Below are 15428 nucleotides of genomic sequence, written 5' to 3'. Positions count from 1 at the left end.
AGCACAGCTACAAGCAGCTGGAAATCAAAGCTCTCTTAGTGGATGTTCTGAGCAAACAAACTCTCCCATCTTTTACTAGCACGTTGAGCTACCTGTAGAAATTGTTTGTCGAGGCCGTGGCAGGCTGCAAGCATTCAAAGGGTGGACACGTCCTGTGAGCGGGGGGGATTCTTACGTGAACAAGAAGCAGAAACCTGAGCAGAAAGGGGAGGAGGCAAGGAAAGTGGAAACGAAAATACTTCACACTTGAGAGAATGCCAAGGACAAAACTGGATTGTAGGAAATGTTTCCGCATGAGTATGGTGTGGATTCTTCTTCATTTCTTGTTAAATTGACCATGTGCTGCTGCCAGCAGCAGTGCTGGCATGCCTGGGAGCCCATCCCATCCCTGTGTTGGCAGCAGAGCGCATCAGGAGGTAACTGGGGGGTTAGTGAGGACTCCTTTGACTGGAGGAAGCAGCGTGGTGCCAGTCTGGGCTGGTCTCTGCGATTACGTCCCCGCGGGTGTGTCAGTTAAAACCCCGCAGGGAGTGGTGCAGCACTGACACATGCGAGTCCAGCGGAGCCCGAGCGGCCACGGCGTCAGCTGAGGAGCGATGGCATCGGCATCTCCCACCGCGGCCACCTCGCAGTCCACCCTGCCCTCCGGACCCGTCGTCTTTAAAACCATTCCCTACGCCTTCATGCTGCCGGAGATAGTGAGTATGCTGAGCTTTGCCCTGCCCCAACACCTGGCTCGCGACTCCAGGGAACGCCGGGGTTAGCAATTTGGGAGTAGCCCTTGAAGGATTCTGAAAGTGACCTTAATGAGAAGTAACCTCTTTTCTTTTAGCTTCTGAACACACGCAGAGGTGCTCTTGACTAAATCGTTCTCGGGGCAGCCTGAGGACCAGCTGAGCTCCAGCACAGAGAGCTGCCAGCTGGCTGAGAGAGGCTGAAGAGTGCTGCGTGCCTAGGGAGCAGCAGCAGCTCTTCTTAGCGGACAGATATTGGAAAGAGCTTATAATTAAGGGCATTTTCTTCTTTGTATTAAGTTTCTGCAAGGTCTTGATGGCTGTAGGCAAGTGGGCTTCTTGTACACTGTACGATTTTACATATCTTTACATTGCAACTGAGTCCAGAGGGCATCCAGCCTGCAGTAGCTGCTCCTGTACTTTGACACAGGGCCCAGCAGCTCGCTGCCACAGTGTGGTACCAGCAGCACACACCATCCCCACACCTCGCGGGCGCAGTCAGTGTGAAATGGGGAGGTTATGAGCCGACGCGCTATATTCTGCACAGCAATTTCTTGAGGACACAGAGCGAGCGACTCGCTGCGTGAAGTCAGCAGCCGACTTCCTCGTACCGTGACTTCAGGCCCAGGAGATTAACGTGCAGGCAGGGCTGGGCTGACAGCAGTGCTTCGCATTTCCGAGATAAAAGTGTGCTTCAGGCTTCTTGCCAAAGCGCTCAGGGTGAGGCTTTTCCTTCCGTCAAACAACGCGGCTGTGATTTCCTTTCTTTAAGAAACATTTGGAGGTATTCCCCAAGAGCATTCGGGGCAACTTGGTGCCAGCTAGCGATGCTGCTGCCCGTCCAAGGATGCCCTGCATGGAGGCTGGGCTGCACCACCCAAAGCTGAAGGCTGATCTGAGAAGGACAGGAGGACTCAGGGAGAAGGAAGGGATTTCCCCATCCCGCGCTCACCAGAGGTGCCTGTGTTTGTTGCCATCAGATCTGCGGGGCCTGGGTTTGGATCCTCGTTGCTGCTACCTCAGTCTCCTTACCGCTGCTGCAGGGATGGGTTATGTATGTGTCCCTGACCTCCTGCCTCATCTCCCTGTTGCTCCTCATCAGTTACCTCTTCGGCTTTCACAGAAACAGCAACAACTGGAAAGTGCTGGTAAGGATGGGCTGAGCAATGGGCAGAGGTGGGTGGCAGCAGCAGCTGGAGATGGGTCGGCCAGCCCATGAGCAGACAAGTGTGCCTTTCCTCGTTGGGGACACAGCGAGGCATTCCCTGGAAATGCCTGGAGGAGGTTTTGCTACACCACTGCGTGGCAGCTGACCACAGATAGCCCCATCTGGAGCACAGCATGAAGGAGGAGAGCTCAGGGTGTGACACAAGCTGTTCCCACCTCCACCCCCATGAGTTTGTAGCAGAGCTCTGTGCTTTTCCAGCTGGAAATGGGTTCCCTTGGATGGAAGCACAAGGGCTGGGTATGCTGTGAAGCAGCCAGGCAATGCCTGGTTCCAGCCCCCATCTGGGTGCGTCCTATCTCACGTGCACAGAGCCTGGACAGTAGCATCTCATCCTCAGGGTAAATGAGAGAAAGAAAGAGCAATTTCTGATCCACGCCGCTCCCTTCCTTTGCAGGATAGTTTGTACCATGGTGCCACAGCCATTCTGTACCTGAGCGCCGCTGTCTTGCAAGCCAATGCAACCATCAACTCCGAGTTCAGCCCCAACTCACCACCCTCGTACCAGCTCAACTGTGCAGCATCGGTGAGTCCGTCCAGAAGCACTCAGGCCAAAGCACAGGCAGCTTCTCCTGGAGAGAAGCAGGAGCAAATATCACAGCCAAGGCAGGGGCACTCCAACTCAACCCTGTGTCACCCAGCAGGGTCATGCAGTGCTTAGAGCCTCAGCTTCTCTCCTCCTTCACGTTGTGCAGGCAATGCAGGCTACTTGGGGTTCAGCAGCTCAGGGACATCCTGGGCAATGTGGGGGGCTTGCTGCTTCTCTGGGGCTGGAGGGAGCTCTTGGCTGAGCTGTTTCCCCAGATGGAGAACACTATAAGAGAATGGAGTTACACCGTGCAGGGACTCTGCTGACTCCAGCTTTTGCTCCTCCTCTCCTGCAGTTCTTCGCCTTCATCACGACCTTCCTGTATATCCTTCATGCCTTCAGCAACTACTACCAGTGAGCCTAGTGGAGACAGCAGCAGCTTCGTGTCTTCAGGATGAGGGCATTCCTAAAGCGAAGGCAGCAGTGGACTTTGGAGGAGGTGTCCTGGCCCCTCCACCAACCCCAGCAAGACACGGTTGCTTTTACAATTTATTGAAGGAAGGATTTTTGTACAGCGGTGTCGTGTCCTTGTGGTTGTGGGGACATTTCACATTGGGGCCTGTGGGCTACAAGGAGGAAGGCCGTGTACATGCTCCAACATCTCACTGAGCTCAGGGAAGAAGCCAAGCAGGGTCTGGAAGAGCAGTCTCCCCTGGCAGCAGCTCCTCCTGTAGCACACCTCCCCTCTCCACCCCATCCTGTCCTAATGCCAGTTTGGAGTCCTGCCCCAGTCAGTTATCCCCCTCACCTCGCAGAGCCCCCTGCAAAATCCACCCCAGCCCCACAGACTACAGGTTTGCAAATCAAGTAAGGGGAAAGCAAAGGGCTTGGGCAATCTCCTTACTTCAGGCCAGTTTTGCTCTGCTGCTGTGACCCATCTCTTCCTCAGTTGCTGTCTGAGGCACTGTAACTGCTCCCGTTCACAGTGGGAGAGGCAGTCTGAGGTGAGATGTCACTCAGCCCCACCAGGCTCAAAGGTTGTAGCCAGGTACCTTGCTACATGGGAAATGAGTTATTTACAAGCTGCTGAGTGTAGAGGGCACCCAGTGCAAGAGGTAAAAGGAACTGTACCTTGATACGGGACAGGGGAGCACGCAGAGCAGCCAGGACCTGCTGCCCACACCAGCCTGGGTGCATCTGTGCACTGCTGGGAAACCACTGAGTGGGGATGCACATGGATGGGACCTACGAGGGCTGGGGTGGCACAGGAGTGCAGTATCCTCCCCTCACTTTTGAATTTCAAGGAGGAACTTTCCCCCAACCCGTGCAGGAAATTTCTTTGCACACTTGGCAATTTTCTCCAAAGCAGAGGGGAAGTTCCTGCTGTTGCACAGGGCGTTCTCCTCCAAGTGTGGGGAAAAGAGCCATTCATCAAAGTGGGAATTTCATCCAGGGGAGGGGGGAGGTCTTGGCCTTCCACATGGGAATTTCTGTCAAAGAGGGGGTGTGGTAATTACCTGGCAACCCAAGTGGCAGCGAGCCCCCCAGGGAGGGAGGAATTCCTGATATTTCTTGGGGAAATTTCCTTCAAAACGAGGTGGGTTTTTCTGGCATTTGTAGTGGAAATTTCCTCAGATGCGAGGAAGGAATTTCCTGACAATCCCCAATGGGAATTCCCTGCAAAGAGAGAGGAAATTCCCAGCAATCCACATAGGAATTCTCTTAAAAGCAAGGGGGGAAACTTCCTCCAAAGGGAGAGTCCTTTTCCCCACATTCCAACTGGGAATCTCCTCCAAAGAGCAGTGAGGGCTCTCCTGGCCTTCACACGGACAGTTCCACCCAAGCAAGAAAGGGCCACTGATGTGGCAGAGCTGCCCTCTTCCAGTCAGGTGGGGACAGAGCATTGAATGAAACCAACATGAAAATGGTAAGGACTCTTCCAACATTATTTTTTTTCACCCTCTTATGTTCTTTGTTATGGAGCGGCTGCTAACGCAAAGAAAACTCACCAATAACAACTGCAAAAATGTGTTGAACACTAACAATGAACGGGTACAGCTTGAAGTACTTAAAAAAAAATCACAAGTTAATGAGGTTTTATGCAAGAAATTCAGAGAAAACAATTACATTAATTCCATAATCAATTTTGTTATGGAATAACACAGACTTGGACCTAACACTGCACAGATATTTCGTTTGGTATGGGCCAGACTTGGAATACAGTGTCTGGCCAAATAGACTTCAGCTATTATGTACAGCCTCTGTTCACTGAACAAGGTGATTTTACTCCCTAAGAGTTATAAAGTCCTTTCAGAATCAGAAAACGTTTGCAGACTTAGAAGGCTACAACAGACTTTTTGATGAGCACAACTTAGGAACTTCGAACAAGCATCCTAATACAGTGTAAAACTGTGGTGTGAAAAGACTTATTACTGCAAAGCTACTTACAGCAGTCCTCTGTTGTCTGCTTACTGCCTTTACAACGTCTGCAGCCACCGAGTTCAGTCGTTGGCAGTGCCATCACCTAGCAGGGGAATTACAGGCATCTCCCTTCTCCGTACCATCAGAGCTGGAGGCATTGGCAGAGGGAGCTCCCTCCTCTCTCTGCCTCAGGTTCTCCTCTGCTCCCAGTGCAGTGCTGACAGGCAGCAGGTGCAGGAACAGCAGGTCATCCTGCAGGCAGACCGGCAAGGGCAGAGCCCGGATGAACCGGTCACATCGCAGACGTTCGCTCCCTAAGATGGCCCGGATCTCAAGGCGACAAAGGTGGGACAGGGAAGGAATGATGGCTGAAAAATGACAAAAGTCAAACAGGGAATAAAATCATACACCACTCGTCTGCAGTTGCCTGCTTTAGACAGATGCTCCCAGTGTGAAACTCCAGTCTACCAGATGTATATCCAGACTACATCTCCCCTCTTTTAGTTAGACACCAATTCCCCTTGTCTCATCACAACAGACCCAGCTGAAGTCTGTCCCCTTCCTTCTTACAGCCCCTTCAGATACCAAAAGGCCACTCTCAGGTCTCCTGGAGCCTTCCCTTCTCCAGGCTGCACAACCCAGCTCTCTCAGCCTGTCCTTGCAGGGAGGTGCTTCATCCCTGGGATCATTTTTGTGGCCCTCCTCTGGACACCAACAGCTCCATGACTCTGCACTGAGCACTCCCTATCTGGACGCAGTGCTCCAGGTGAGGTCTCACAGCACAGAGCAGAGGGGCAGATCCCCTCCCCCTTCCTGCTGGCCACGCTGCTTTTGATGCAGCCCAGTTGGCTCTCTGGGCTGTGAGGGCACAGTGCTGGCTCATGGCCAGCTGCCATCCTCCAGTACACCCAAATCCTTTATGGCAGGGCTGTGCTCCATCCTTACATCCCCATCTCGTACCAATAGTGAGGGGTTGCTGTGACCCAGGGGCAGCCCTGACACTCAGCCTTGTTGAACCTGAAGAGGTTCTCCTGGGCCCACTGCTCAGCCCACTCCCACCCCTGAGGCATATCCACTACACCACACAGCTCAGTGTCATCTACAGACTGCTGAGGATGCACTCAATCCCACTGCTGATGTCACTGATGAAGATATTAAGGAGCAGTATTGACCCGGAGGGACACCACTTGTCACTCATCCCCATCTGGTCAGTGAGCACCTCTCTTTGGGTACAGTCTCACCACCAGTTCCTCGTCCATCAAACAGCACAATCATTAAATCTTCCCTGGTTTACTGATGCAGTTATGCCACCACAGGCGGCCCTGAGATTGCTGAAGCAGGACCTGTCCTTGGTGAAGCCATGCAGGATGCCTCATAACCCTTCCTTCTCTTCCATGCCCCTTAGCACAGTTCCCAGGAGGATCTGCTCTACAATATTCCCCAGTACAGAGGTGAGGCCGACAGGTCAGCAGTTCCCTGGGTGACCCTTTCTACCCTTCCTGAATGTTTCATTGTTGATGCCTTGTGTTCACTCCTGTGACTTATCTCAGAACTTCACACTCATCAAGGGAGAAGGCTTTAGCATCACAGCTGGCTGGCCTGCCCTCACTGATCTTGGCTCAAAGAATGGCAAAGTGAAAGCTTTGAAACTTTTCCCCCTCCTTTTTTTTCCTCTCTGTGGGCTTGGTTACTATTACTGTTCATAATAAAAATAAATATATTAATATGTAATACAATAAATACATTACAAATATTTTATAGTATATTAAACATGCGGACATAAATACTTCTATTACAGATGTTACTACTCAGCTACAGGATATTGGATGCCATTACAACACTAATACATTTACTGACAGTGAAAGAAATAGCTCCAACTAACTGCCCCAATAAAGCCTTATTTTTTTTCCCCACTCCAAAAAGATATCTTAATTCTTATTAAACAACCCAAAGAAAATCTTTATTTAATAACACTAAAGTAACTTAGACACTTTCAAAATGATCAGAGCCCCTCCTAAAGAAGAATATGTTTTAAGATGAGGCACTAACAAGGAGATTGGAGCACAGCTATTCTGTGCATACAGCTCAGTGCAACACCTGTATGCCAGAGCTGCTATTCTGTCAGGTGAAAGCAGGGAGCACTGGTGCTCCTGGACAATCTGCTAGTGAACCTGGTTGACTGACCACATTTCAATTACAGGAGTAATAGGAAACCCCTAGCTTTACAGGTATTTAAAATGATGATTCAGGTAGTATGTATTTTAACTACTCTCAAATGCTTGCAGAACAAGGCAGATATTTCATGGTGTATAGTTAAGAGAATGAATAATGCCAAATAATATTGTAGTCAGTATAGTTAGAGATAGTCCTGATGGGAGAGACAATCAAAATAAAGGAAAATGCTCACCCATGTCCCATGCTCACAGTATAAAAACCCAAAGGAGTCATCTCCACCAAGAGATCCTTCCCCAGTGGTGGTCAGCCCTTAAATGGGGTCTGGGAGAGGTGCAGCCAGACTCCACCCCTTCTGGTCACACAGTGCATTGCCTTCACCTGTGCTCCTGCAGCTGACTCAGTGCTACCTCAGGTGATCCATCAGTGGTTCAGGCTGTGATTCAACAGCTCCCATACACGTGGGACATACCAAAACCAAAGACAGTGGGATACTGTCTAAAAAATGTAACCAAGTAATAGTGATCATCTTCCCTTTGGTCTTCCAGGAGGTTAACCACATCATCTGAGGGAGACTAACTTACATGCATTTTATAGCATACACATTCATTTGAAGTGGAAAAGATAACCCACATTGAGAACACCTAGATGAAATATGCAAACTAGGAACTGAACAATCTAATGAGTGAAATCCATTCAAACACGGTTTGCTTGTTTGCTTAAGGGAACTGTTGTTTCTGCTGCCCAGCTTCTGGACAGGCAGTTTTTACTGACTTTTTGACCTCCTCTGCACAAAGAGCTGTTTCTCACTTACACCCCAGAGACTGCTATACACAGAAACCTTTTTCCTCATTGTTTTGCTTACCAAAATGGCTCTTGGGAGTCCAACTGAATTTCTCTTGGTAGTCTGTGAGGTTTTGCTCGACAGCTGGAGGAAGCCTCTTCCAGTTCGTAAACTCCAGAATGAAATTAAGGACATCCTCACTCACAGAGTGAAGCCTGAATAACAGAAACTACCGTAAGACATCGTTTTACACAACATATTAATATTACACAATATACAGCAACACACAGAAAGCTTTCCTATTCTCCAACAAATTCTTAATCTGCGTTTTCCTGTTTCTGTGCTTAAAACATAAGGAGAAATTCAAAGTTATTTTGACAGTGTGACCCTTTACCACCATAACTGTATCTCCCTCCATTACTTTTCTTAAGTTAGTCAGACTGCAAGAGAAAAATACCTGCTCTCAAGTATTTGTGCCTTTTTAACAGGCAGCACTCTTCTCTGCACTGATTTCTTATTCAATTTACACCTAAATTTGAGTGAGGTGTTGAGGCACAAGGGCATAAAAAGCATTACGACCACACATGGGGAAACAGAAGTCAGAGTACATGTATTTATTTGACTAGTTAAGAACAGACCAACAAAGTCTGCAGTTTGAAAGTCTCCTACCAGACATCATGTTTATAAGCACTCAGAAATCAGTATGATTTACATTTTGAATTTCTAGCAATAGTTTAATTGGATAAAGCACATACAGAGGTTTAAGTAACAGCAGGTCAAACAGCTGCTCTGGTATTACACACGATGAACAGCCATGCCATTTCACAGCACATCTCCTTGGCTAGATGTATACAACCCTTAGTCTGCTTCTGAATGGAAATGTGAATATTCTGAACACAAAAAAAATGCATGTGAAATGTAGCATAACAAAGTACAGAAGCAGACTTGCCATGCTTTGTTTATGCTTCTCTACTGTTCAGTGCATCGTGGATGCTAATGAACAACTGAGTCTCACTGAGCCATAAATGCATTTAAAACTACAAAGAGATAATAAAGCTACTATGGTATCTTAACACCAACTGAAATTTACTATTTCAAACCAAGTATATCTTGAAATTCTACTTTTGTGCAGTTGAGTAGTGCATATAACGAGGCTACAGATTTTAAATTATCTTGCAAACAGCTCAGAAATATGAACTGAAATCCAAGTATCATGGGCAGGAGAAAAAAAAATACTAACACTTTGTAATTTTAAATACATGTCTAATTCTGCAGTGCCAATATAAAACATTCCCAAGTAGTTACTTGTTTGTGGATTTTACCATGATGTTTTGTTTAAACCAACCTCTAACTATCCATTTCCTGCTCTCCCACCCCTGGGCCAGCTTCACCTTACATTTGTTTCCCACCCCTCATGGTCTCTTTCTCAGTACTTGGAATCCTTCCTACAATTACTGTATTACAAACTCAACTTGCAACAAAATTTGGGGGGATTTTAAGAAATGACAACAGTAAAAGTTGAGGATGGATGCCATTCTTCAGAGTAGCAGTCCTCACTCTTTCTTCCTAAAAGAAATCTCTTTTTGCTCAATCCAGCCACTAGCCATTAATCCTCTATTTCAGAGTTTCCATAGCACTCACCATTCCTGATCAAGGCATATGCCTTGTGCTGTCCCCTGAAGGCACATGTTGCATAGCATCAGCAACAGCTTTACAGATGAGCATAAAATATTTAAGAAAACAAGATAACATTATCTGCTTACCAGAATCTATACAGTAAATTCACCGGATTAAAGCCAGCCAAGAGCAAATAAGGCAGCCACTCCTTGTACCCATCAAGGGCTTTAACTGCGTGGCTTAGAAACTCTGGTAACTCCTCGTGAGAAGGCAGTGGGCAGCCCATCTTTAAGAAGCGTCGAAACAAAGCAAACTTCTCATGGTACAGGCAATATCCCAAATTTATCCCAAGCAGGGTGATCTTGTAGTTCAGAAGAATATCGATTAAACTAAAAAAACTGAACAGCACACAAGGAACAGGATGTTCCATTAGTTTAGATGGCATCTGTTAGTCCACTTCTTGCTGCTGAGAAAGCAGATTTCCTTTACCATCAATCCCTCCTCCTCCCCCCACCCAAAGAAAAACAAATCTGGTTTCAGTGCCTCCACTCTTTACACTTTACACTTTTAGGGCTTTGATTTAGTAGTTGGGTGGGGATAGTGATAGGAGGATGGTTGGACTAGATGATCTTGTAGGTCCTTTCCAACCTAATGAACCTATGAACTTAACACATTTGTTCTCTTTGTCCTGAAAAAAGACCAATGTATGGCTCCTTCCAGTTCCCAACTCTTTACAGCAAGCCTGTGTGAGAAACAGATGCACCCAAACTCATCATTTTTACTGGCACCTGGAGCCCAGAGGTACTGCCACACCACTTGTCTGCCACGTGCACATTAGAAACATAAAGCACTCTGCTCATTCACCTTGAAAACGTCACGTGTGCTGGAGGCACAAGTATGTGAAAAGAGCAGAAGACTGCACTGCTAAACTCAAGGACCAGCCTAATATTCGCAGTGTTTATGGGTTTAGATGTAGCTTCATCTGTGGGAAGCTCTGCAACCCATTGAAATATTGTAAATGTTTTAAAATGTGTTTCTGTTTTGTTTGCTTTTTAGTAGAAAAATAATTTAAATGTCTGTTTTCAGATCATCTGGATAAAGTGCATTTTAATATCATGTAACAGGGGTTGAACAAAACCCACAACTACCTCACAAATTTAAATGGCAATGTAAGCATGATATTTTGGTCCATACACGACTCATTTTCTTAGAATTTGAGTTTTAAGAAGAGTTAAAAGTCTTTATGAGATACATTTTAATGGAGCATTTTAGGCATATATTGTTACTTCACATTAATAATCCTGTCTATGAAGGGGGAACTAACTTGAATTATGGCAAAACATTAAATGATAGAAAGCAATTTAAAAAAGAAATTTAAAAAAGGAAAAAAAAAAAAGGTTTTCAAGTGTATTCCCTACAACATGAAACTCCTCCATTGTCCCAAGGGGTAAATGCTATCAGGTAATGGCTCCCAAGACTCAATTAAAACATAAAACATTACAGGCTTGTATAAAGCTCAGCACTGCCAAGAAGTAACAAGAGATCTGATTCTCTATCTTGCTTTGAGCTCCATCAGTATTCAGTCCTTCAAGCATTTTATACATTGAGTCAGCTTGGGAGGAGGACAAAGTGAGCTCACAGGCAGCTACATCCAGATCTCTCAGAATAACAGCTCACTCCTCCAGAGTAATTTCCCATAGAAAAATGAAGAATCTTCATTACTAAAGGAAAAATCAGCTGTAGAGATATGAAGAACACCTCAGATGTCACTAGATGTATACTAGGAGTCAGGCTTTTCTATCCTACTCTTCATTCCTCTACAGTAATGACATTTGCATTAAGAAGTAAGCATCATTTTATTTCCTGCTGAATACTAGAGGTGAAACTAGACCAACTGAGTTAAGAATAATTTCAGAACATGAGATTTGTACTTACTTTCTTTGGAAAACCATACACATGGGTGACCTGCAGCTGAAGGTAGGGCACTCCTGAGCATCTGGGCTGTAGCCTTCTTTAAGTAACATTTCCAAACATTCTTTATTTCCACCATATACTGCTGAATACACAGGGCTCACTTTGCCTTTTTCTCTGTCACAAATCCGACTGGTAACTGGTATTAGCAACCCTAATATACTGCAAATATTTAAAAATAGTATTTATTTGAGTGATCGTATGCAATAATGAAGCTTTAAACATAATGGTCATTTTTTATTGTCATTACAACTTGAGAAGAAAACCCCACCTGTTTCTTCATTACTCAGTTTGCTATGAAGAAGAACCATTATCATTTCAGACACAGACCTCTAACAGTGTGCTACAGAGTGGATTTGCACTGATGATGGGCTGAAAGAACTGCCCGGCCATATGCAGACTTAAGAGCCTCTAACATCTTGTACTCTGTTATTAGAGGAAGGCTGTCAATTCACTTTAATTTGAATGAGATACTTCCTATTCTCCAACAATCCTTTCTGCAGCAACAGTACCTCTGGCAAAAGCCAGACCCCTATGAAGCCTGAAAGCCACCTGAAAACATAAGTTGCAAATAAAATTAATATTTACTTCTGTTCTACTAAGAATCCTGCAGTTAGTGCCATCATTAATAGATTTAAGTCACACACGTGCAAAACACAGGGCTCTTGCAAATGCTTTTCCACAATGTCTGTTATGCCAAGAACTTCTTCCCATTCTGGATGGAAAAGTGATTTGTTATTTGCATACAATTATTTCTGCTACTACACGGTTGCAACAGTAATTCTAATTAAGAGCTGTTCAAGTCATATATAAATCATATGCTAATGTTATTTATATTTAAAAAGTAACATGGCTACTAAGTGAATTACTCTCTGATTCAGCACTGTAAACCCTTCTAAACACGTTCAGTTAAGGATCAACCCAGATTAGATGCCAACTTCAAAACGGTTCTTCACTTTACTGGGACTGCTGACAAGTAGCTTAGAATTTCTAATTTTAAACAAATCAGCTTGAAAACTCATTTTCCTTACTCCTAGAGCTGAACATCCTCTTTGTCAGCTAGGCTTTTATTACCAGAACACTTTTACTGAATGAACTTTCAACCACCTACTTTTTATGGCCCATCTCAGCTGCTGCGTGAATAGGCAACTGCCAGTTATCCTCATTGCAGTAGAGATTTGGATCTGCCCCTTTGGATAGTAACAGTTCCACACACGTGGCATGGCCCTCCTGTGCAGCAATCAGCAGCGGAGTGGCTTTGTCTTTGGCCTGGCAGTTGATGTCTGCACCTGACAAAAAGACTTCAGGTTGCTTGGCATACAATAAACAACAAATTAACATGAACCAGTAGCTGTTTTTCAGGGAGTGACTTTACAACACAAGTCTTTGCCACAGCAATAAGGAAACGTTCACGAGCTCGTTGCTAACTTTTTAAACAGTGTTGCATCCATCTGCAACTGAACTCACATTTAATTATTTACATGTGAATTTATGAAGTGCAAAAGCAGAATTAAAACTGTATCTGATGACAGTCAGGTGCAAGCTTAAAAACCACGAAGCCTGACAAGACTGCTATTACCATGGGATATGAGTGTTCTTAAGCTCTCCAGCCTTCCATACTGAGCAGCAACAAATAATGGTGTAATTCCAAAGTCGTCCTTACACTCGATGTTTGCTCTTTTCTCCAGGAGTATTTTCATTATCTCAACGAATCCCTGAAATACACATTTTTATTAATCACCAAAAAAACGATGGGAAAATGATATCGTTTATGTTCCTCCCCACCCCACACCCTAAACAGAAACAAGAAAAATGCAATATACTCAGTATTCTAAAGATAGGACAGAAAAAGTTCTGGAAAAAAATTAGATGAGTTGAATTTGTTTTTTCACATTTGCTTATTTGCAAATGGAAATTAATTTACTGTAACCATTAAAGTAATATAGTTCTATCTTGGAAACAACTCTTACATCCCACTGATGAGGAGATACTCAACAGAATTTTCTCAGGAAGTATTATAACACATTCACATCCCACATACATTAAGGGAGCCAGTAAGGGCATGCAGTATTAATAACATTACAATTACTGCTTCCCCACAACAGCGTGTCATGAAGTTTCAGACACTCCTCAGTCCATTGCAAGCCCTTTAGCATTTATGACTGTTAAGGTAGGTTAGGAAAACATCACCTGATAAAAAGATGAGATCTATAAATTACTGCTTGGAACACACTAGTTATATGGCAATAGTATTAGGTTACAGGTTACCTGAAATGCAGCTTGGTGCAAGGAATTCCACCCAGACCAGGAATGAGATCCTTCAACGCTTGCTCCGTGTTGGATCAGAAACTTCACAATGTCTGCATGCCCATTTTCAACAGCTTCAAAGCAAACAGCGAAACAAAAAAACCCAACAACTTCTTATTGAAGAGCTTGCTGAAAAACTTAGGTGGTCTCATCACTAAGTTCCTTCTCTGGAGACATTCAAGACACACCTGGACGCCTACCTGTGCAACCTGGGCTGGGAGGGTTGGACTCCATGATCTCTGGAGGTCCCTCCCAACCCCTACAATGCTGTGATTCCTGACACAACATTCCTGATTATATTATACTTGTTTATATCTGCTTACTTTACTTCTACATTTAAAATGCAAGAACAGAGGTGCAGAATGGAAATACAGCCACACAGCTTCTAGTTGGACATGCTGGAATCCCACCACTGTGTGGTTCTGACAACAAAAGAAGTTTCTCCCTTGTGAAGCAGAGGCAACTCTACACTAGGCACCTAACCACGTCACAGCTTCAGTGACCTCCTCAACTTAAGAAGTCCACTGGATCTGTTCCAACAGAGTTCCTCAAACTTAAGCTCTCTTTCAAAAAGTTTACAACTTCTCAAACCATCTATGCAAAACTGTTTTTAATTTATACAGATATATTAGTTATCGAAGCCTACAATTTAGGGGTTTTTTTTATATTGTTTTGAGACATAATCTGAAGCTGAACTTAAGTAAGTGGTTTCTGGATCTATTCCACCTCTGAGCCCCAAGCCTACTGTTTAGGCTATAGAAGCATGAAACAGAAGCAGAGAATTAATGCTGGAGTATAAGAGAGCTTCTCCCACATAGCAGTCACTTTGAGACTTCAAAAAGCATCACCTAGGAACAGGGCCGTGTTTGATTCGGTGGTAACCTGGTCAGGATCAACTCCAGCTTCCAGGAGAACCCCGACGCACTCCAGGGACCCGCAGTGTGCAGAAAGGTGCAGTGCACTCATCCCTTCAAATGTCTTTGAATGTATGTAGTTATCAGATGGAGCTACAGATGAGAATAATGAAAAAGGGATAGTAAGTTGAAAAACACAGTTCTTAACTTAAAATCTCTGTTGACGTGTGAGGCCTGCAGGGTATCAGTAATTGCTGGCTATATGCAGGTACTTGCTTTGGACTGAGAAGATAATTAAAACCAACCATCATTCACAGACTACAACATTGTCACTTTTCTTTAGCATATCTTGGCAATAGCTACGAAAGAGATTTATAAGGAACAGAAGAAATCTCTTTCACTTATCTATTATACTGCTGGGCTGAGCTGCAATGATCTCACACCATGTCTCCTCACCTGCATTAATGAGCAGCCTCAGACATTTGCTGGAATTGTGAGCTGCTGCCTCGTGGATGGGCATCCAGCCCCTGTTGTCAGGCACGTCGAGGCTGTACCCCTGCGCAATCAGCTTCTGCAGCACTCTGGCATCGCCTTCTCTTGCTGCAAGCCCCACAGCCGAGCACCGGTCGGAATACGCCTCGGTGAAATCCATCCTTTACACATGAGCCCTGCGGTGGGAGGGAAGAAGTGAAGAAGAACAGCTCGTCAGCGCAAAACACACCCAGCACGGGGCCAGGAGCACCAACTAGAGGCCTCGCTGCACTTAGCGAAGCGCAGGATGGGACAAGGGGCACACAGCCCGGCAGCCCTCCCT

At 45.3% G+C, this 15428-nt stretch overlaps 2 protein-coding genes across 2 annotated transcripts; one reads left to right on the top strand and one right to left on the bottom strand.

Annotated features, from left to right (window-relative positions):
- Positions 1–528: 528 nt before the first annotated feature.
- MALL (mal, T cell differentiation protein like) lies at positions 529–3062 on the top strand. The gene is made up of 4 exons (XM_065739470.1): positions 529–698; positions 1715–1882; positions 2357–2485; positions 2844–3062. Exons 1-4 carry the CDS (start codon positions 597–599, stop codon positions 2904–2906), a joined length of 462 nt encoding a protein of 153 aa, XP_065595542.1. The 5' UTR covers positions 529–596; the 3' UTR covers positions 2907–3062.
- Positions 3063–4689: 1627 nt separating this feature from the next.
- On the bottom strand, positions 4690–15266 carry ASB3 (ankyrin repeat and SOCS box containing 3). Its single transcript, XM_065739469.1, has 9 exons — positions 15071–15266; positions 14609–14767; positions 13722–13834; positions 13033–13168; positions 12565–12742; positions 11418–11615; positions 9629–9880; positions 7947–8080; positions 4690–5277 (listed from the first exon to the last, which is right to left on the bottom strand). Exons 1-9 carry the CDS (start codon positions 15264–15266, stop codon positions 5009–5011), a joined length of 1635 nt encoding a protein of 544 aa, XP_065595541.1. The 3' UTR covers positions 4690–5008.
- Between the last annotated feature and the right edge of the window lie 162 nt (positions 15267–15428).

Source organism: Cyrtonyx montezumae, unplaced genomic scaffold, assembly GCF_038088225.1.
Source record: "Cyrtonyx montezumae isolate F1298 unplaced genomic scaffold, pur_monq_1.0 scaffold_24, whole genome shotgun sequence".
Lineage (NCBI taxonomy): Eukaryota > Metazoa > Chordata > Aves > Galliformes > Odontophoridae > Cyrtonyx > Cyrtonyx montezumae.
This window is presented reverse-complemented; position numbering and strand designations above follow the sequence as displayed.